At 36.4% G+C, this 24,374-nt stretch overlaps 1 protein-coding gene across 1 annotated transcript in view; it reads right to left on the bottom strand.

Moving 5' to 3' along the window:
• Positions 1-24,374, bottom strand: part of LOC131151807 (aminopeptidase P1) — a 73,022-nt gene that overhangs the window by 43,234 nt on the left and 5,414 nt on the right. Inside the window, exons 3-5 of the mRNA XM_058103230.1 lie at positions 19,946-20,085; positions 6,583-6,867; positions 6,323-6,445 (exon numbers count right to left, since the gene is read on the bottom strand). Coding sequence (XP_057959213.1) covers positions 6,323-6,445; positions 6,583-6,867; positions 19,946-20,085 — 548 coding nt within the window. The remainder of the gene's footprint in view (positions 1-6,322; positions 6,446-6,582; positions 6,868-19,945; positions 20,086-24,374) is intronic.

The raw sequence follows: 24,374 nt of genomic DNA on the forward strand, positions 1-24,374 counted from the left end.
ATGGCTTTCACACACTATTTATAAGAAAGCCTCTAAACATATGAAATTACATATACCCCTAAAACTACATAGCATTACAAACATACCCCTACAATACACAAATATTACAAACAAGCTCCCAAATGCACATAACACTATCTTAATTAAACTAAACACATGGCAAACTACTAATTAAACCCAACAATTATCAATCCGATTCTTCTTAAGTAGTCTCCAACATGGATCTTCCCAAGGTCTTGCTTCTTGTCCTACATCAACTCTCCCCCAGCTAGAAAAAATTCAGCCACGAATTTTGAAATGTTAAACTTGGATTATTCAAAAGCCAGCACTTGAGAGATGCAAGAGACAATGTTCCATTGGCAATACCATAGACTTGACTTGAGAGTTAGCATCAATGAACTTATATCAAGAATGACAAACTCAACAATTAGTATGTCTAAAAGACTTTGGATGTCTTCATACACATTCATTTCCTTCCTTGTAGTGTCTTCAAGTTGACTAATTGTGCCTGATTCCTTGTGTTGGTCGATTGGTAGAGCAAGCTTCAAAATGATCATTTTACCATTACAGTGGAAGACATGTGTTCTCATGTCCTTGAGTCACACCCAAATCATCCAACCAAGGAGACCAAGTAGTACATGGCCAATGTTCATGGGTATGATGTCACACCAAACATTATCAAAATAGTCACACTTTGGATAGGAACTAAACATCTTTCACAAACATGCATGGTAATGTTGTCAATCCAAGATATCTCGTAAGGCTGTGGGTGAGGTTCTGAATGAAGTTGCATGTGAGTGACTCCATTTCTAGAAACCACGTTCATAGGACATCTTCCATCAATGATGAATTTGCATACATTTCCTCCACACTTGAGAAATGTGTGGAAAAGCTTGAAATTGTGCCCAAGGTATGATAAATGGCATTCCTTTGTCCAATAATTTGTCACCATATTGCTGGATTTTTGCATATATATACTGCACCTATATATCACTGAAAGTCCTTTAACACGATTTCCCATAAGCCTTACTCCCAATTTCTCAAAAACTTATCTTCAATTTACCTTTAAATTGATTGTCCTGCTGAAATGAAACAAATTCAAAAATAAAACTCACAAATTACAGCAATAAAACCTGATTTTTTATGCTGGCAGCGACAATTTCTAGGGCTTTCATGCCAAATCATCGTGCTTGCTTGCCATATATTGTGTCCACAACAAAATATCTCCTTGCAGGTCAAAATATTAAATTAAAAAAAAAAAAAAAGAAGCCTAGTGCACAAAGCTCCCGCGTATGCAGGGTCCGAGGAAGGGGCGGACCACAATGGGTCTATAGCACGCAACCTTACCTTGCATTTTTGCAAGAGGCTGTTTCCACGCCTCGAACTCGTGACCTCCAGGTCACATGGCGACAACCTTACCGTTGCGCCTAAGCTACCCTGCTTGCAGATCAAAATATCATGGAGAAAATTGAAATCTCATGAATAAAGCAATTTTTCGCAAGACTGGAAATTGCAGAGAACTAAGGAAGTTTCCCAGTCACAGGTGGCCAGTGTGTGGGGCCCGTGCACCTCCAGCAATGAAACCTTGGTCGACGGGTGATTAGAGAATGAGGAGTTTAGTGGTGGTGGCGGCGTGTTAAGAAAATCACCAAAAGTAAGGGATTCAAGGGGGCCGACAACTGGAATCCTTTTGGCCAGCACACTTACCCCAAAAACTACATAACATTATAAACATACTCCTAGAATACACAAATATTACAAACAAGCTTCCAAATACACATAACACTATCTTTAAAACTAAACACATAGTAAACTACTAATAAACCCTACAATTACCAAGCTAATTCTTCTTGAGTAGTCTCCAACATGGATCTTCCCAAGGTCTCTCTTCTCGTCCTACATCATGCAGCTTGAGTCAATTCATGACATGCTGACATACCAGAAGAAAAGAATAAGCAGCAGCTTGAGTCAACTCATAACATGCTACGCAACTTGAGTAAACATTCTAACAGAGCAGGAAGAACAACATAAGCCGTGGCCCAAGTCAATCCATGACATGCTAAGATGACTAGAAAACAACATAGCAACAAGTCAACTCATAAAATACTTACATGTCAAACAAGTCAACTCATAGACAGAAATGCCAAGAGAATAGGACACCTACAACTAGACCAACTGAATCATAGGTAACCCAAATGCAGGTATACAAAAAAGGTCCTCTCTTAGACAATTTGGCAATAATTATGCACATATTCCGCATTTTTAGAACCTAAAACTTCTAAAGATGCTGAACTTGATGAGTTCTGGATGAATGTTAGGAAAGATATATAAAATCGATTCAAAATAAATAATGGGCAGATACTTGTTCCTAAAACATATAATCATGTAATTATTGGCATTAAATGAGTTTCAGAAACAAGCTTAAAGAAAATGGTACTATAATTAGAAATAAAGCACGGTTAGTCGCACAAGGCTATACTCAAGAACAAGGCATTGATTATGATGAAGGAATTAGCATCTTACATGCATTTGCATGCTTTTAAAATTTTTAAATGGACGCAAAAAAATACAACAATAACAACAACGACAGGCCCTTAAGTCCCACTATGTGGGATCGCTATAATGGCTATATGAATCCTTTTCCGCCAATTCATGTGATCCAAGGGCATTTTCTTCAATTAACTTAAGATCTATTACATGGATGTAAAAAAAATGCCTTCTTAAATAGTTTCATTGAAAAGGAAGCTTATGTAAAAAACAAAAAACAAAAAACAAAAAAAAAAACTCCTAGTTTTGAAAATAAATAATTTCATGATCATGTTCACAAACTTTTAAAAGAACTTTATGGTTTGAAACAAGCCACATGTACTTAGTATGACAGATATAACTTTTTAATTGATAAGGGTTTGTAATTGATAACAGATTTGCTAGAGGAATGCTAATAAAACCATGTGTACAAAATCTAGAAATTGTAATATTTGCTTGTTAAATTTATGTGATGATATCATATTTGGTGATACTTATAAACCTTTACATTAAGATTTCTCTAACTTGAAGCATGCTAAATTTCAAATGATTGTTGCAGGTAAGCTAAGCTAATGACATATTCGAGAGCCAGATAAAATAAACTCAAGAATTGCTTGCATGCAAAACTCCAAGGTAAGGCCTAGTGGATCTTCGACATATTTAGCCTAATAGACATATCAGTGTTTCTAGAATATTGAGTATTAGGTTTTTTTGAACTGAAATAATTTAAGTCTTGTCATACGGGAGCAAAATTAATAACCCAAGGACGAGAGGACCAAGAGGCTAGAAGCCTTGTCGTATCTAAGGGGGCCACAGCTGTGCTTGATGCAGTAAAAACCCTAGTTTAAAATTTTTGAACTGTTGTTATACTCCTCTGAGAACACAGTGGATGATGTAGTCACCCCAATCAGATGTGCCGGAAGGATCAGCATCAAGATTACCACTAAAAAAGATTTGTTGATTTTCCATGTTTCCCATCAAGATCCCAACAATGATCAACAATGTGGTTTTCCTTCCCGCAGTTAGCGCAAACACTACTACCAACATGACCAGCACCTCTATTGGAGCAACCAATACCTCTTTCTCAGACTCCCCCCTAAACATCAACCACGACCACCAATATTAACTTTCCCACAACCAGGGGTCGCACCAACTGTAGCTGAACCATCCTTAGGAGAAGCTTGAGCAGAGCTAGGATCATATTTGGTGATCCTTTGATTTCTAGAATACCCCTCAGTTATAGAGGGTACAGGTTCCTCAGGATTTGATCACGCAACTGTTTGAAGACCAGGAGTCAAATCAGACAAAAAATTGGCAGTTAACAATTTTGCCCATTGATTCTTAAGCATCTCAAATTCAATATTTTTCAAGCATGTGCACTTATCGTTGATATTTAGTTACTCCCAAATATCCTTTAGAGCACTGTATTATTTTCTGATAGATCTATTCAACCAATAAAACTTGAAGTACTTATACAAGTCAAAAAATATGAGTTTGATTCCTACCATAGGAGTTACTTTCAAGAAGATCATTCCACAATCCCTAGGAAGTTCAGTGAAACATCACATTACCACTATCATTTTTCTTCCATCCACTCATAATCATTTGAGTCATGAGGTGGGGGATCCTGCACCAAATATTTAGTTTTTCTTTTTGCATCAATGAACCCCCGACAACTTGCAATTATAGACAATAATTGGCAGAAGCTGCAGAGCCAGCCAATTTTACGGCTGTAATATGCACATTCACTCTATCAGCTGAACTCTTATCCACTGAAGCCAATAACATCACAGCACACATGAAATATGCTGCCAAGTAAATCGAAACAACCAACCGCACCAAAGACCAGCAGGAACCAGAAAAGACACAAACCAGCACACCTAAGCAACAAAAGAAAATAAGGGCAGCACAAAGCAGAACACAACAGCACTAGAGGACTTCAAGCAGCAGCCATGACCACAAAACAGCAGTTACAGCATCCAAAGAGGAATCAAAGGCATAAGAAAGCCTGCCAAATCAGCCATAGCCACACAGAACAGAGCACATCACAACCAAAAGTCCCAGGCACTCAAACAACAGTACAAATAATACAAACACAACCAGGCAGCAGCTAGAAACAAGTGCAGTCATGAACAGGAGATATAGTTATCAAACACCAATCAAAAACCCACCAGCAGTTGATAGATGTTTGCACTTTGCAGGCAATTACTCAAGAACAAGGAAGCACAAGAACAACATCAAAACAGTGTCATTGCATCACAAGTCACAACCAACCAAGGAAATGTCAAAATGGTAACAGCACATGGAAAGCACCCAATAAAGGATGCACACAACTGAACAGCAGAAAAAAGAGGCCTAAACAACTCTCAAATCAGAGAGATTTCTAATTCAGAACTGGAAAAAGTAAAAAAGAAGAGAAGAGACCAAACAACAATCAGATTGCTCAGATTTGAATATTTTGACTGCTCTGATACCATGTTGTAGGCCTGAGTAACCCAACCAGTTAGCTAAGATAAATACAACCAGGACCAGGAGGAAGGAAGCAGGGAATATGGTTGGGCAGAAGAGACTAGGACTCCAGACCAACCCTAACCCTAAATACAAATTCCAGGAGCCACAAAACCTTGAAAACACAAAACAAAATATAACCTATATACTGAAAAATCTATAGCTGCTAAACAGAAGCTACTCCTTTGCTGGCTTGGATAGGGTTGTCCTGTGTCCACAGAAAAGTTTGTGCCAGACCCATGAACCATGCTCTTAGCCTTATGCAGTCACATGGTATCAATGGATTTATGATTATCATCCTAGCAATTATCCTTTTTTCTAATACATATTTGGTTTCTCAAATGCTTTTTACTGTACTTTCTTACCCCAGCAAGTAGATATAACTCCTATTAGACCCCAATCCAACCCTAAACTCAGTTATTTTTTAATTCCCTATGCAAACAGTAACCCTTGAATTTTTGCGGGAGCTGGGAAGTCCCACATCAAGAAAATTTCATGAGACAAATTGGAAATGAAAATCCCCAAGTATTGGCAAGCTTCTAGATAATCGAAGATCAAATAATCTCCAACACTCTTTCCTACTTTACAAACTACTAAACTCCACAACTCTCTTGACTAACCAAGGTCCCTAATTCCACAATTATTTCGTTTGGTAAGTCCAACTTTCACAAAACCAAGGACATCCTCAACTGTAGACTCTTAAGCATGTGCTTTTTTAATGGCCATGTCCAATGTAAGTAGTTTCCTAATGTAAATAGCAAAGCTTTCCATATTAAAATAGTAACAGATTAAGGTTGCATTATCATGCAGCCTCTCATATTTACATTAATCACATCAATTTACACCATACTCAAAGCAAATCAATTAAGTATATTTCCCCTTCAAATTATCTGCCTTGCATTTAAATAGAAAGGAATTCCAACATCAGAAGTTCTTAAGTTTCAAGTCAAAAGAAAGCCCAAATATTTTCCCACTCTAGATTGGGAACGTCACACATAAATCAACAGTAACATGCTCCAACTTCCAAGCAATTTATCTTAGAAAGCTCTGTCATACAGAATTGCAAAATAACCAGAGCTTCCCTGACCCATCTCCTTTCTACAATTTACATCCATCCATTTTCCAGAAAATATATCATTTACCAAACATTGCAAAAGAATCAAGACACATAAAACAAAAAATGAAACAAGCTATGTCTACCTAGCAGATTTTCACTTCAAATAATTGATTTGAGTTTATCTTTTACTTCGCATCCATTTGTCAATGATTAATACTCATGGAAACTAACCTCCAAAGACAACTTCCTCTTGTCCACGTAAAAGAAGGCTAAGTCAGATGTTACGATAGCAAATGCATGAACAACTGGAGAATAGGGCACATCGTCTCCACGAACATTATACAACCAAGCAACCTGCATGGAAGGAATTATAAATTAAAAAGACAACGAAATCAAGAAGAGAAATCTGAAATAAGGCCCAGAAAATAAATTCTCAAACTCAAGAAAGTATGAGAGATGAGATCAACAGATGAGGGATGAGATAAAGGTACCTCATCAAGTGCTGTGATAATTATACTGCAAGCTTTCTCCTGTATGAGTTTCTCTCTCAAATCCTTCAACTTTTCTGCAGTAGAACGGCCAGAAAATTCTACTGGTTGCAAAATAACAGGATTAGTTTCAGCTGGCGGACGATTTTTCCAAACTTCGTCTACCAAATTTGTGGATGTTTGAATTAGTTTCTGTTGTTTGCTGGCAAAAGCACGCTCCCATCTTTGTGCAGTGTCCATAGATACACACCAAGGATCGATACCAATAGCTGCATCTTTTGGCAAATTCTGATAGAACAGATGACAAAAATATAGTGAGAAAATTGTTACATACATACATACATACATACATACATACATATATATATATATATATATATATATATATATAGGACTTCTAATGATTTTAAATTCTAAAAAATATGAGTTTTCTAAAAATAAAAATTTCTTTTGATGCAAAAAGGTCACATATTTCCACCAATCATTCATAATAATTGATTTAAAAATATTTTCTCAAAAAGAAAAGTAAAAAGGACAATATTTATTAGGATTTGAAAAGAAGGCCCACGAATTTCTGCCAATTACTTGTTTCCATTTTAAATTGTCAATATGTCATTTTTAGAAAGAAATGGAAGCGTATTCATGAAAATCTTAAAAAGAAGTTACAGTGTGTGTGTGTGTTAGAGAGAGAGAGAGAGAGAGAGAGAGAGAGAGAGAGAGTAAAGCAATTCAATCTCTTATCATCAAAATTCAATAATCACCTACATCAACATATATTTATACCTTAAAGATAAATGATAAAAGAATAATAAAATAACACCCAAACTAACCAAAATTTATAAAACACCAAAAAAATTAAATATCAAAATAAAACTCAAAAATAGCAAAAATACCCTCCAAGCCTAAATTAACTAAAATTCCCAAGATATTAGATTTTCCAAATGATGACAAATCTCTAATTTGTATATCTGTGAGCACAATATGGTTGCCTAGAAAGTAACCAGTCTTCCAAACAAGAAATCAATTTAATATGCAAACCTAATGGCAAATCAAGTAGAGAGAGAGAGAGAGGAATATGAAAAGATAAAAAGAATATGTAAAGAGATTTAATCTTTGATTATCCAAAATTCGGTAGTCCCTTACATCATAAGCCCAAGCCTATATTTATAGGCAACAATGAAACCTAAAGATAAAACAAAAAAATTTATAAAATACCCCAAACTAATCAAAAATTATAAAAGAACTCAAAACAATTAAATATCAAATTAAAACCCTAAAATAACTTAAATATCCAAAACACCCTAAATTAACTCAAATTCCCAAGTTATCAAATTTTCGGAAGACAAATCCTTAATTTGTAGATCTTTGAGTAGAATATGATTGCCAGGAATTATCCATAGCGGTACTCCATCCACAAGTCTTTTTCTTCAGATAGGAGAGAGAGAGAGAGAGAGAGAGAGAGAGAGAGTATCATTAAAAGAAAAGAGAAGGAATTACAACAAAGCATGACATCCTCCTACATAAACCAAAACATATAGCTACAATAAAACCTCTCTCCAATACAACACACCTCCATAACACCCTTCCTTTCTTACACCTCTCAAAACCCCAAAACTTCAACATCCAAAATGCCTCTAGTCATGTGGTAAAACTGACATCCTCTTTAAAAATAGAAAAAAGATTCCCAAAAGCTCCACAACCACATGACAGAATCCAAATGCAAAATGCAAATATCTTATAACTCCTCCTTACCTCCAAGATATCATTAGCATTAATCCAATTAAAAACCAAAGTCCACATAAAATATAAGCCCGAATTTTGAAGGGCCTAACTTTCCAAATAACATTATTCAAAGAAAGGGGGAAATCTAGAAGGATTCACCAACACAGTGTCATAGGACACTCACGAAGGTCCTCTTGGATTTCTCTCTTCACTAGTCTCTTACCTGTGACCATAGGTGCGATCGTGTGACTTCAAATATTCCAAAACCAAGTTCTATTACTAGCTTCCTTCAACCCAAACTTTCAGGTTCAAGCTATGTGAGGGCACTCCATGATTAGGGTTGATCAAAAGGTTTTTAACATGGATCATATTGATTCTTGTGCGTATTGCCATTATTCAAAAGAAAAAGAGGACATCTAGAAGGATTCACCAACATAGTGTTATACGACACTCACGATGGTCCTCTTGGATTTCTCTCTTCACTAGTCTCTTACCTGTGACCATAGGTGCGACCGTGTGACTTCAGATATTCCTAAACCAAATTCTATTACTAGCTTCCTTCAACCCAAACTTTCAAGTTCAAGCTATGTGAGCGCACTCCATGATTAGGGTTGATCAAAAGGTTTTTAACATGGATCATATTGATTCTTGTGCATATTCCCTCTTCAAATTTTCATGAAGGTTTGTTTCCTTTATCCTACTAAAGAATGAGGAATTCTTATGGGTTTTGAGGTTGCTAACTGTGCTTTGTTATGGAATCCAAGGATTCGAATCTTTAGGTGGTGGAGGCAGGGGTGTCTCATTCTCAAAGGAAGAGAAGAGGTTGGCATGAGTTTGCGTTTGAATAGGAGGGGCAGATTCCTATGCATAAGAAGGTCTCCAAAGGAAGGCATACCCAAGATCTAAGAATTCTAGAAGGCAACAAGAGAGCAAGATGGTGATGTTTCCTTGCGGCAATGATAGGGCAATGATAGACATTAATGTGAGGCATGAACTAGGTGTTGGCAACAAAAACCCTAATTTGTGGTGCACAAAGTGTGGTTCTTCATACATCCTTTGGTTTGAAGTGATGAGGGAAGGACAAAGCAAGTGCCTTCCATAGGGGCATTTAGAGAGGCAATCGTTCCCCAACATTGCTAGAGAAGCTCCAGCGACTTGAGTTGAGGGCTGCAATTGTAGTGATAGATTTCCTTATTCAAGTGTGGATCTTTCGCATAAAGATGATTTTCCTTCCAAATTTAAACTTGTTAATGAACTTCAAGAATTCAACATAATTGAGCCTGATAGATGTGGAGACAAGAAGGTTAGTTTGTAAATGGTCTAGAAACTTAATAATTCCAGCCCACTCTAGGAGGAAATATCAAGCCTTTATGGAAATAAAGAATTGGGCCTCAAAGAGACTTTACAAATAGACTCAAAGGGCCCTTTCAACCAAGATAGCTTGGGTTGTGTCAATGGCCAAGGGGGTTAGGTTGGGTCTCCTACTCAGAACGTAGAAGACGATAAGGGAAGGTGTACTTGTCGTACTTAGAACCATTGCAGCAGAAGGAAGAAAGACTTCCTCTAAAGAGCTTCTTTAAACAGCTTGGACGAAAAAAAAAACATCCCCATTAGTAACCCTTCTCTCCTCTACATTCAGATCTTAGGAAGGAACAGAGGGCTACGGTAGAGGAACAATTAGAGGAGAATTCATCCTTCAACTTGGAAGATGAATTGCGTAACTAGTGTGATTCTAAGAAGTTGGTTGACCAATTGAGAGAGAATTTTTAATTTGAAGGGGAGGATGGAATGTAGCAATTTTCTAGGGGTGGTTATGAAATTGAAATTGACGATTTATTGGTACCAAACCATGACCCCTTAAAGGAAACACAGCAGCCTAAGAAATATTGTCTTAACTCGAGCTCTGAAACTTCGCAAGTAGGTGAAGAAGATAAGCACAACTCTAATCAAATGAAAGCTTTTATTGGTAAAGGGCCTTTGTCTTCTGACCCCCAAGCATATAATCAATCCGATGGACATCTTAGACATTTCTTCTTTGTTGGGAGGGATAACAATGAACTAAAAAAAAGTCCAACGGAGGATCCAAGTGCTTCTATATCTGGAAAAAGTATTCTTCCCTTTCCTGTCCAATCCATTCTCACTTCTAATGTTCTATGCCAAAGGGAGGGTCCTTCCCAAGGAGATGTATCTAGCTTGGGGGTGATAAGAAAGACTATATAGACCCACAAAAACTCCTAGATGACTTGAGAAGGTTTAGAAGAGTTAAAAAACCTAGCTTCTTCTATTAATTATGGTGGTTGGAAGAATGGTAAATGAGCTAAATTATAAAGATTATTAGTTGGAATATAAGAGGTTTATGGGATTTTTGGCAAAAGAGTCTGATTATCGATGTTTTGACTGAGCACTCCCTTTATATTGTACTAACCCACAAATCCAAATTGGAACTTATAAATGGGAGGTTGTTAGGAGCATCTGGGACAGGTGTTAAAAGAATTGGGTCTTCTTACCCTCTTAGGGTTTGGCGAGGGGCACTCTTGTTATATGGGACATTTGTTCTATTTCTAGAGCAATTAGCTTTAAGTTTCTTTCGCTTCCTCCCTTAGTTGAAGTGAGAGATAGGGGTCGATGCTCGGTCTCTACAGTAAATGGTCCTGCTAGACCAACTCAGGGGTTCTTTTTTGGATGAAATTTATTTTGTTTTTGGCTTTTATATCCCTAGGTGGATTGTGGGTGATGATTTTAATGTGATTAGGTTTCCAGAAGATAAAAAAAGAGATGGGAGGGTGACACAAGCATACAACATTTTGACTTGCTTATTAGGGTGTGATTTGAGAAATCCCCCCCCCCCCTTTTTCAGAAATGCTACTTCTTAGTTTGTAGGTGGCGCTAGTTTTTAGTAGGCTTTATAGGTTTTTGCTCCGCAATGAGTGGGAAGACAAATTTTCCAATTTCTCCCAAACTGTTCTCCCTAGGCATATATCTAGTTGTTTTCCTATTTTTTGCTAGAATCTAGTAAGGTTTCTTGGGGACCTACTTCCTTTAGGTTTGAAAATATATCGTTAGATCCTGATATCTTTTAGCTGTTTGTGAGGAACTCTAGGAGAGAGGATGTAGAGAGGGGGTGTGAAGTAGTAGAAAGTTGAAAGAATGGAATAGGTAGGTGTTTAGATATTAGGATTAGAACAACCAATATTTTAGGGGAGTTGGATTTGTTAGACAATAAAGGACGAAGATGTTCACTCAAAGAGTAAGGAGGTGAAAAGGGTCTATTTAAAGAATGAGCTAGAAGATTTGATTTTTAAGAAAGTTAAAAGCTAGAGACAACAATCCAAGTTTAAATGAGTTTGAGATGGCAATTACAATTCTAGATTTTTCCATATGCTAACGAATCGAAAAATGAGGAAGAATCTGATTGGAAAATTGGATGTGGGAAAGAGATGATAGCTCTAATCCTAGTTGGATTGCCAACAAGATACCAACTTCTATTTTAACTAGTATTTGAGGAGGATGCCTATAGACCAATGATTAAGGGTTTAGAGTGGAATACCGTTTTTAGAGATCAAATGTCCTAGTTGGAGAGAACTTTTGAGGAGGCGGCGGAAGTGAGGGGTTTTGTGTTTGGGATGGAGATGGTGGTTGGGATGGAGAGGGATAAGGCTCCAAGGCCAAATGGTTTTAATATTCTCTTCTTTCAAGATTCTAGAGAAGTGATTAAGGAGATTAAGGGAGATTTGTTTAAGATCTTTAATGAAATCTATGGAATGGGATTTTAAGCAAGAGTATTAACTCCACATCCATTACTTTGGTGTCGAACAAGAGGAGATATATCAAGATTGTAGACTACAAACCTATTAGTCCAATTTCCAACGTGTATAAGATCATCACTAAAGTATTTGATAATACGTTGAGTGCAGTGCTTGATCAAACATTTCTAAGGCTCAAAGTATGTTTGTAAATGAGGAAGTAGAGGATATTCAAAGGAGAAACAAGGAGGGGTTCATTTTTAAATTGGATTTTGAGAAAGCCTATGACAAAGTTAGCTGGAGTTTCTTGGACAAAATTTTTGTGAGGAAGGGGCTCGGTGAGAGGTGGCATCGGTGGTTGATGGGTTGCATGTCTAATGTGTTCTTCTTGATTATAGTGAATGGGAAATCTAAATCCTAGTTTATTACCTCGAGGGATATTAGACAAGGTGACTCACTTTTCCCTTTTGTATATGTTCTAGTGTGGATGGGGTGGAATAAGGGATGAGATTTGTGAACGAGGAAAGAGATCGCATGACTTCGAAAGAATTGAACAAGGAGCCATATGAGGTGAAAATCTCATGTACCATTTTGTAGAATGGCAGTATGGGTAAACTCCCTTTTTTTTTTTTCTTTTGGAATCTCTGGATTAATGAAACTATTTTTTTCATAGAGTTGAATAAAGAAAATAGATGGCAAGTGCCTAATCAAATTGGTCAAGTCATCTAGGAACAAGGTTCAAGTCCACCAATTTGATGTTTTGAGTAGACTGGCGGATAGGACAGTGAGGGTTTGGTGAAAGGTCTGAAAGTTGAGAAAGAAGGCATAGTGGTCTCACACCTTCTAATTACACTATTTTCTTTTTAGATAACCATAGTCCTCCTTTTAGGAGTATTTTGGTTCTTCTCCATATTTTTTTATAGGCTTAAGATTTATGAGGGGAAGAATGGTTTCAATTTTGTTAACATACCAGCTAGCAATCTAGGGAGTTGTCCTCTGTTGTGGGGTGTGGTTATATCTAAGGCACCCTTTTGGAGGAAATCCTAGATCTGAGAACTTTTGAGATCCAATAATGGAAAGGGTGCCCAAACATCTACATGGTTTGAGGGGGAATCTTTTCTTTCTTGGGGATAGAATCAACCTTATCCAGCCTTGTCTGTCCAGCGCTCTCTATATATAAAATTCCTATGGGGATCGCTAGTAAGATTGAGAAAACTATTAGAGATTTCTTGTGGTCCAGGGTCGAGGATATAAATACCATTTGGTGAGCTAGGATGCCATGTGTAGGCCAAAATTGGAAGGTTGTTTGGGTATTGGAAATTTGGTGTCTAAAAGCACTACTCTTCTGGCTAAATGACCTTGGCAGTTTCCGTTGGAGGATTTTTCCCTTTGGCATAGAGCCATTAAAAGCAAGTTTGGGCTGAATCAGAATGGTTGGGATACCAATTTTGGATTTGGATGTTCTTCGGAGAGCCCATGGAGATCTATCTCACATTTATCCCCTTTTTATTCCCTATACTAAATTTTTGGCGAGAAGGGAGTTTCTATATTCATTTTGGAAAGACATTTGGTTAGGGAATATTGTTTAGTCCACCTCTTTTCCACATCTCTTATGTTTGAGCGCAAGGCAAAATAGTGTCATTTCTTATTTTTTCTTATTTTGTTGCTGATTCAAGTAGTCCTTTGCCTTCATGGTATTTTCATTTTCAGAGATCCCTTAATGATAGGATTTTGTTGATTTTGTTGAATACTACTTGTATTTTTTTTAGAGTGGATTCTCACTCTTGGTCCTTGGATCCTTTGGGGGAGTATTCATGTATCATTTTGTGAATTCTTGAACCATTCTAATTCTTCTTTTCCTCTTTATATTTGTAGAGACCTAAACCTGTAAATAAGGAAAATAAATAAGAAAAAAGGTAAAAAGGGAATTTCAGCAAGGTTCATCGACGAAGCCAGTATATTCGTCGACGAAGTCCCTTCAATTCTTTGTCGACGAAGAAATATCAAGCAAACCAAGAAAATATCCGGATGGGGTTCGTCGACGAAGATAGAGCTTCGTCCATGAACTGAGTGGTTGGTTCGTCGACGAAGGCGCCGCCTCATTGACGAATTTAACTCAGTCAAAGGCTTTATAAATATCATTTTTGGTTGCTTAAGGGTTAAGAAAACCCAAAAGCTCTCTCTCTCTCTCTCTCTCTACGATTCTTCACCGTTCGTCGTCCATTTCAACGATCAGAAGTTTCTGCGTGGATTAGAAGGAGAATCTCTTTAGTTTTAGTGGATCAGATCATCATTTAGAAGATTTTCGGGTTTTTCCCTAAAATCGAGGTAAGGATCTAAATTCGTTTCGTTTTGGTAGATCTGTAGTAGATTGAATAATACTGAAGTATTGTTCTTCAGTTTTTAGGCTTTGAGGATCCCGTGTCGTAGCTTTGGATCAATAACCTCATGTTCTAGTTTTCGGGATAAAGGTAAGGGGATTTGTTTACATCAGTTATTTTTAGAAAAAGAAACCACAGGATATGTTGCTTATGTTTATATGTACTTACTGACTGCTTATTTGCAAAGTTTTACCAGGTAATAATGCCGATTCTTACGGTTTTCACAATTTTACGATTTTGGCAAAAAAATGGGTTTTTGGCATATGATCTCCAAATTTCTTAAACTACTTGATTTGCACTAAAACTAAAGTAGAAGATGCTTAAAACTCTTAATAGCAGCAGAAATGATATTTTACGAACCAGTTTAAATGAAATGTATAATTTACCAAATAAGTGTGACGTATGATATGAATAGAATCTATACTGATTTGAGATGTATGTATATGAACTATGGAGACTAAGGTTCCAAGTGATTATCAGAGAATGCAGAAAACCGGTGCCGGTTAGATACCGTGTCAACTATGAGAAAAGGGTAAAACCGAGAGATTACGAGCCGGTTTTTACCACAGTATGAATGAAAGTATGCATGAATGAGATTGTGAAAATACTGGAATTGCACAGGTATTATGTTTTAATGTAAATTGTATATATGATATTGGGACCGCAGCTTGTCTCAATAGTATATGAAGCCTTAAAAAGCTTATATTATGTAGGTTCGGCACCATTACCAAAACAGAGGTACAGTACAACCACATGTAGTTTTTGTTCAGTGTGGGTACCTAGTAGTAGGCTTGGTAAGAAGGGTCACTGGTCAAAAGGGATCAGGGTGGTGATGGCCAAGTTGAACTGCAGTATGTTATGATGCCTGACAATGCCTGTACATACAGGGCCCAATCAGTGTTTTCTTATTGCACAACCCTTGTCACGAGGAGTAACTAGCATAGTTATGATAGTTTCAAGCTAGACGGTGTTCTAAATATACATATACATGATTTAAACGTTTTATTGGGTAAAGTCACAGGTCTGAGTACCAAGCGGAGGGATTGTACAACGTATGGGCCTATACCCTACCCTAACCTCAGGAACTCTCACTTGTAATGATGCTGGATTTTATATTATCAAGGATTTATATATGTACTATTTATATACATTACAGTATTGATAATGTGCAATCTATGTAACTGTTTTCAAACAAGAATATAACTGAACAGTCACACACTAATGTAATATCTTCCTCCTTACTGAAAAGTGTCTCACCCCAAATCTTACAACCTTTGTTTCAGGAGTTACAAGAAATTGGTCCTAGTCTTCTAGAAAGACTTTGGAGCGTAACATCTGGTTAGCTGACATAAGTTTTGTAGGATTTCTGGGTTGTTTAGCCAAGATGGGTTTCTTTTTGGGAATGTGATACAATTTATGTTTTACGTACTGATGAATGTATGCAAGGAACAGTTAGATGCTCTAGTACATTAGAATCCATATGAATGTTTATATTTTCTGCAATATATGTGAGTACAGATCATTATCAAATACACATATGTCCCTGTTTAGGGTGGGTAGTTATGTATGCAGCAAGATTTGTACAGTATATGCATGTATATGCAGCAAGATTTGTACAGTATATGCATATATAGTAGCACTCGGGGGCCGTATTAAGGGTCGGGACGTTACAATATTACTATTTGAAAGGACAAAAGTACCCCTGAAAATCAGGGCTTTTATCTGGTTGATTGTGCTTAATAGAATCAATAGCGATAACTTGTTGCAAGATTAGGAGACCATCGAAGGCATTTTTTCCAAAAGTTTGTGTGCTTTTTCATAATTATTCAGAAACAGCATCTCAATTTTTTTGCATCGTGATTTTGCCCAAGGAGTGTGGAATAAGTTATTTGGTTTATTGGGAGAGTTGGGTTTGCTAAAACTCGGTGGAGGAATTTTTGGCTATTTCATTTGTGGTTCTGGAAGAAGAAAAGATAAGGCTGCATCATGGAAATGTCTTTTTTTGCCGTGCTATCAGGGTTATGGTTGGAATGTGCGGCACATATCTTTTTCAGTGAAGAAGTTGAAGTTTTTGCTGGATAGGGGAAAGATTCATGACTTGATGTTGCTTTGTTGCATTGGTTATGGGCACTTCAAAGGAGTGAACTTATACTCCATGAGACTAGCAATATCTCTCGGCTTGATTATACGTGCTATGGTTTTCTTTTTTTCTTTTTCTTTTTTTTGCTTCTCTCTCTTCCTTTTGCTGTTTTTCTGTATTTTCTTTTCTGGTCTGTCCCAAATTTTCTACAGGGAGATGTCTAATTCTCCATTTTGTACATTCTTAATCTATTAATGAAATCTCTTCTTTTGTTATCAAAAAGAATCTAGAAGGATTCGACAAATGAGAAGAGAAGAGATGGATTTTGTAGTCAAAGAATCAGAAGAATCCCCAATCCAAATTCTCAAATATCATCATCCGAGGAACAAACAAATCCAACACCCATCAAAATAGTGAACTCATTTCCCTCACTTTCATTGAGATTCTAGAAGAAATGAAAATCTAAAAAATGAGAGCTCCCCCTCTTCCCCAAAAAAAAAAAAAAAAAAAGAACTAACCCAAGCATTATGAACAGAAGATAATTGAAAAAGACAAGGAACCAACACCTCCAATGAAACCTCACCTGCTCAAATGTCCTCCTAGAACCGGATGGAGTTCCCAGTGCCAACTTGAACACAGTAAAAAGACAAAAGAAATGAAGAGCATTGCCACTTCCTGTAGTATCCCAGCCATTACAATGCATGTCATACTTCAAATAACTTTGTGCCAAAAAGAATTATCATCCAGGGGAAACCTCCATAAACATTTTCCAACTAAGGATGTCTCTTTTTTTTTGGACAATTATTAAAAAGATCCAAACCCCCATGAAACTTAGGTTTCCTAACCTAACCCCAACCAACAAGATGATCCCTTTTTTCATCCCCCATACCTGAGCCCAAAATCTCACATAAGCCTTGCAAGAACGCAACCACAAGAGATAATAAATAGACAAACTAGAAACAACAGCTCAAATCAGAGTAATACAGCCCCCTATGGCTAAATAAGCCCTCTTCCACCCCTCTAACCTCATTCCCACTCTCTCCACCATTGGCTTCCAAAATGCAGGAGAGCTAGAATTACCTACAATAGGAAGACCCAAATAACTCAAAAGGCCAAATTTAAAAAGGAAGAGCCTCCTACCACAGCAATCTCTCTAACTCACCTCTCCCATGTTTATACTTTATGCCAACCACCCCACTCATAGACACATTGGTCTTCAACCCCAAATTTTTAAAGTAAAATTAATGCCTTCCAGAATTTCACAGCACTAGCTTGAGGAGGAGCATAGCATCTGGAAACTTGAGAAGGGACACAACAACCTCTTCCTTACAATACCAACACTAAGACTCTAAACTAATCACACATAAGCCCTGAGCACCACTAATCAACCTACTCAAATTTTAACTAAAAAATAAAATTTTCTTGAAATTAAAATTTGAAATTTAAAACCCAAATTGAAATTTCTCTCTTAATATTATTTTTTATTAAAACTAAAGATTCTCACAAAAAAGGATATGAGTGACAGCTTTAGAGTTGTGAAATGGTGTTTAAAAAAAACCAAATTTAAATATTAGCTACAACGTTATCTTTGACCGTTTACATGTAAATTATCTGTAAATGCAAAATAAATTAGCATTTTCAACTAATTTATAATTTTCATTTATATTATTGAATATATTTAATATGATATATTACATTATTGCATCTTCATATTCATGCCATTAATGTACTTTATTTATAATATTTTTTATAAGAATTTTACTTATAATATTTTAGTTCTAAATCTTGCATTATTATGTACGTATTTTATTTATAATATTTTTTTTATAAGAATTTCACTTATAATATTTTAGTTATAAATCTTGCATTATTTTGTTTATTAACTATTTCTAAAGTTTCATAAAAGAATTCCATCCTTCAGTATTTATTTCCATCATTTTTCAACATCAGAATTTCCATCAAAATTTCCGTAATTGTATAGCCTCAAAATTTTAATCAAAATCAAAGTTAAGGCCTTGCCTGCAGCATTTCTCAATGACTTCTAGCAACTTTATTTGGTTGTCTTGGAGACCCAAGGATGGCAATTCCATGATGCTAGTAGTATGTCTTGAAAACTACAAGAAGATGAGCAATCAAAAAGAGCAGAGGCTGGTGGATTTTTTATCAACATGTGGCAATAGCGCATCAGATTTCAGCCAGTCAGTGATACCTGATCGCAATGGCACCAGAGATTGTGTGTAAGGCTTGACAAGATAAACGAGAACAAGAACTGAAACAGTTTCATATTTTATTTATAAAAAAAAAATGACAGTTTGCTGGAGACTGAAATTTAAGAAAGGAGAGAAGGTGGGGGAAATATTGGAGAAGTTCAGATTTTTTTTACTTGAAATTTTTTTTACTTATGGCAACAGAAGGGAAAGAATATTGGGTATTAACAGAAATGGAAGAAAGAGGAAGAAAAGAATGAAGGTGAGATGGTAGAAGTGAAATAAAGAGAGATCGAATTCAGAGTCTGATACCAAATGATGTAAGAGAGAGAGAGAGAGAGAGAGAGGAGGGGGAGGAACACAAGTTATGTTCTCCATTCAAATTCATATAAACCACCTTACAACAACACAACCTACATTTATAGAAAAAATAAAATAAATAAAAGTTACAACTAAATCCTCTACTAGTTAAACAAGAAAACCTATAAGATCCATAAATTTAAAATAAAATAAAATAAAATAAATTTAAAAAAAGAATATTATCATCTGCAAAACTGAAGATGAGACACCACCACCCCACAAAGCCTCTATCCACCACTCTGTCTATCAATCTACTCAAGACATCTACCACATAATCCAAATTAATCCCTATATTTGCTGGGCAAAAATCATCTTTAATCCAATTCTTCTCAATCAGCCTTCACGAGGGTTCATCCATTGCCCGACTTCCTGTTCCATGTCAAACCACATATTGCAAGCAAAGAAAATATAACAGCAGTAGCAGAACTCACACAGCTGTTAAATTTATCTAGCTACTAACCTACTAAGGTACCATCAAACACAACATAAAACAGTAACAAATGATTCATATGATTCTAGATGCACATGTTAACCAGAGAGAGGAAAATATCTCTGCTCACGAACCTACTAAGATGAGCCTATGTTTGCTTGGGTTCAACTAATTAAGCAAACGAACCAAGGAATGAAGCCCATGTTTCGGTCATTTGTCTCTGGTGAGAAAACCATTTAAGCTTCTTCCAACCCCTCATCAATTTTTATGGCCCCATTACCCCATATAAAGACATGTCTATAATTTCCCTTCATCTCTACCCTATGTCATTCCTTCAGTAAACAGGGCCAATGGTGTCCCATATATCTGCATAAAATAAACATTCACGAGAACTTAATCACAGAGCATATATCTAAATAAACTTCAAGAAGATGGTGACTCACATCAGCCATCCATGTATCTACAGCTGGGTCCTCTCCAATACGCATGAGCTTCCATTGATCACTAAGCTCCTGAGCTGCCTGTAAGAAATATCGTCCATCCGTCCACAGCCGTGCTTCAGTCATAGTTATAAGTGCCAAACCTGAAAGAAGTTCAAAAAATAGATGCTCGGAAGTGATAAAAAGATATTAAGCTAATTTAATGGGAATATGGATCTGCCTAATAGTACAAGAAATATCAAAGAGTAGTAACAACAATAATGCAGAACAAAGGAGATAAATGATTAAGACTCGGCAAGATACTAATTAGCTCCAACATAAGAAGCCAAAAATGACAACTCTATATAACGACAGCATCTCAGCTCAGTGAACTCTAAAAATATACAAGCTAAGTGTTCAAATAACAAAATGGTATCAGCCATGTGACAGTAAAACCGTACACAAAAAACATTCTTGTCTCAAATTAAACCTGCACTTTAAGGATAGTACCATAATACTCATTTATGATATGAAAAACAAGGATCCTATATGTAGAATCAGAGCAGCTGTTTGATTCTGTTAAGCAACCACTCTTACCTAAAACCTTAAACTGTTAGGTTGTGAACCAACAATGTATATTATTAAGCTTTAACACACCCCAGCACATGCAGCCTGATAGCACATGGAGAAATAAACAAACAATAAATAACACCCATTACAAGGAATAGAATAATTTTTAAACACCACACAATGATCGCGGGCAACAACACTAGAACCCAGGACCTCCTAGTAATTGGTAACCAGCTCTAATACCATGTTAAGCAACCACTTTATCTAAAAGCTTAAGCTGCTAGATTGTGAGCCAACAATATATATCAAGCTTCAGGTTCTAACAAATATATCATATTTGAAACAAGAGGGAAAATAATCTCCAGAAATTTCTAAGCAGCATACTTTTTATCAAATAAATAACAAATAGTGAAGACGATAACAGAGGATCAAGCTTACATTCTCTGGAGTCTTCAATGTAGAAGATAATGAGAGAAATAGAGATTTCTTTGGGGAATGGAAATGGTAAGTTTGATAGAAACAGAAGAGTGGTTGCTTTTTAATAGGACTTCTTATATAACCCTGATCTGGAGAACTTGGTCCCTATTTTGGCTTGAAGATTACCTAATAAATGTTTTTTTCCCCCCTTTTTGATAAGAAGCTGCTGCTAGATGGTGTTCTGTGAAGGTTGGGTCTAGTTGTTAATAATGGCCTTGTTTTAGCTGCTCTGTTTGTCGTTCAAATAAATTCCTCAATCACAGAGAATTAATAAACAGCACCATAGCATTAGCATTTGCTTCTTTATTTAACCAAGAGAAGAAATTCAGCCTTCAAAATAAACACCAAACTAGAAATGGCAATTCTGTGAATCTTAAATGCAACACAGGTCTCTGCCAGCTCCATATGCAGATAGTTAGTCTGCTAGTTATAAGAGTTCAAAGTTTCTAAGAGAAGTTCCAAAACTGGCAACTCAACAAGACTTTCTACGTTAATGCCTTTGTCCACAACACCCTTGTCCCAATCTGAGGCCAGTTATATACATCATATCAGCATTTCTCTCCATCCAGCATCAGCAAACCACCTCATCACCAATCAAGTATAAGATATTACAGTTGAACTTCAGTCCCTAGAGAAGTTCGTAATTTTACAAATGGCAAACCAAGGCATAAATTGGAATTGTACAAGGTTTTTTTAAAAAACTTCATCAAAAATGCAGAGAAGAATACCTTCAAACAAGAGCACACTCAGAAGTTCGCACAAACAAGGGCTCTTTGGTTTGAGGAATTGATGGAGAACATCAACAGGTCACATATGAGCATGATGAAGGAATTTGGAGTCAATTACTCAGTTTTAATTATTTTATAATTTTTATTCCCATTTTCTCTATACTTTCAAGCAATATTTTCATAAATTAAAAAATTTTACATATCTAGGTATCAGAAAGTAGTATTTCACTTTTTTAAGTTTCCTTATTTTATTTTCTTGATTCCTGAGCATATTAGACCAATAAATATATGATTGTAGGAGGATTTTATGTAGACTTGAATAATTTGAATTGCATTTGTTTTGTTAGGTTTTATTCCTTGTATGCAAGGACGTAGGTCTTCCATCAATTGGTATTAGAGCCTACTGTTACCATACCGGTGCTGGTATTCCACCACCATCCACAAACAGGACAATTGCTGTATGCAGGCACAGCAGCCAGCACATGTGATGCAGCATCTGCGGAGGAAATAGATTGCAATATCTGTCAGATTAGGATATTTACAGGGAGATATGGTGGCAAAAGAGAGATCCTCTAGTGCAGAAACACGTAAATGGAGGCTATCGAAGGGGCCACTGGGTGAATGAATCCTCAACCCACAATTCCAGACCACTGGAAAATTCTGTGCAGATCAAAATTGATAGGCAAAATGGAAGGGGAGAATTCTGTACTCTCTCTTCATTAAAGTCTATACTTCATTTTGAATGCTGTCGCCCATACATCTCCTTCTCAAATTCGAATTTGGCAGCAGCTACTCTTCAAATTCAATTTTGAAAACACCTTTGTGCCGCATAACATATCCAGCAAATCATCAAGTCTAGGTATAGGGAACATGCACTTGATTGTTATTTTGTTGATTGCTCTGCTGTTCATGCACATTCGCCATGTCCTACCCTTCTTTGATGTAAGTAAAGCAGGCACCCTGTAGGCAGTTAAACTTTCTCAAATAAAGCCCTCTCTTAACAGCTCTGAGATTTGTCTGTGTAACTCTTCATGTTCTTTTAAATTTAGATTCATTCAATGATATGTCAATTGCCAAGTTAGGAAAAATTGCTCCTGGTACCAAGATAATGCGTCGTATAACTCTCAGTGGTGGTAATCAAATGAGTAACTAAACCAGCATAACTTCCTTGAATTGGACAAGGATTGTGTTTAATTAATTAGTTTATTATTTCTGTTCAGTTTAGTTAGTATAGTACTATGTATATTTGGGGGCTTGTTTGTAATATTTGTGCATTTTAGGGGTGTGTTTGTAATTCCATGTGGTTTTACTAGCCGAGAAGCTTGCCCTAGATTCACCTAAAACCTCTTTCAGTATCTTTTTACTACACCTAGCTATCCTAAAGAGTGTTCACGTCTACACTATCACCTATTGTCCAATCACCATCTTCGATCATTTTATCTTTAAATTCTAGTATATTCTCTCTCTTTAGGCTCCACCACCTAGTTCTCTTGCATGTGTGTATGTCACCCTTTCTCTTCCATTTTTTAACACATATATCTAACACAAACTCTATATTGTGTAGTTAAACTTTCACTTAGGACAACTTTAAAATCTTTAAATGTTAAACAATCTACCCTTCTACTTAATAAAATGTCTATTTGACTTCTAATTTGTCCATCATATTATTAAGTATCCTTCTCTCCTCTTAAAGCACGTATTCATTGTAATAAGATTATATGTCATAGTGAAGCCTATGATCATATCACCATACTCATTTTTATCTTCGTATCCATGCCTTCCATGTATGCTCTGATAACTTTTATTGCCCTTTCAATGTGTCCACTCAAATTAGCTCCTATGATTATTGTCTCAATACTTGATATCCTTTGTATAATTCTTCCATATCATCCCAAAAAATTCTTTTGAACATAAGCACTAGTGACATTTATGATCTCTAGACCTAGACCACCTTGATTTTTATGATTCTATCCCCAATTCTTTTGGCATCTACAACACTATCTGTCAAGTCTCTATCTACAATAATTCCTACCCTGTTCTTATAATTTCTTTTCTAATGTACCAAAGTTTAAATCCTGATTTTTCAACTTCTCTAACTTTCTCTCCTACCTACTAAGTTTCTTAAAGGCAAATTAGGTTATTTTTTCTTCTAATCATTGTGTCAACTGGTCCATGCTTTACCCATAAGTGTCTCTAACTCTCTATATTCCAACTTGCTAATCTGCCGCTAGTCTCCTAAAATAAGGAAGTGTTTTAGACATCAAATTACCAAGATCTAACCCACCTTCTTCATTAGTGCCTTCGACCTACACACTACCTCCCACCTAACCAAATGTTCTTTCCTCTCCCCTACACCCAACAAAGGAACATCTATCATAACCATTTCTATCTTTTGAGTTACACCTCCTAAGATTCTAAAAAGAGATTAAAAAAAATGCAGTGGAATAGTAGGAAGGCTGGTCAAAATAAGAGTAATTCTAACACCTAAAGAAATCAAAGCCTTTCCAACCATCCAACATGTTAGCTACTTTAGACACCATTGTATCCCAAAATGCTAAAACGAGGCTTACCACCCAAAGGAACTCCTAAATAGATCAAAAGCCACTCTAAAACATCACACCACAGTTAGGGTGGTCAACTCCAAAAGCCTCTCGAGACTAACATTTATTGGCACAACA

Source organism: Malania oleifera, chromosome 1 (genome assembly GCF_029873635.1).
Source record: "Malania oleifera isolate guangnan ecotype guangnan chromosome 1, ASM2987363v1, whole genome shotgun sequence".
NCBI lineage: Eukaryota > Viridiplantae > Streptophyta > Magnoliopsida > Santalales > Ximeniaceae > Malania > Malania oleifera.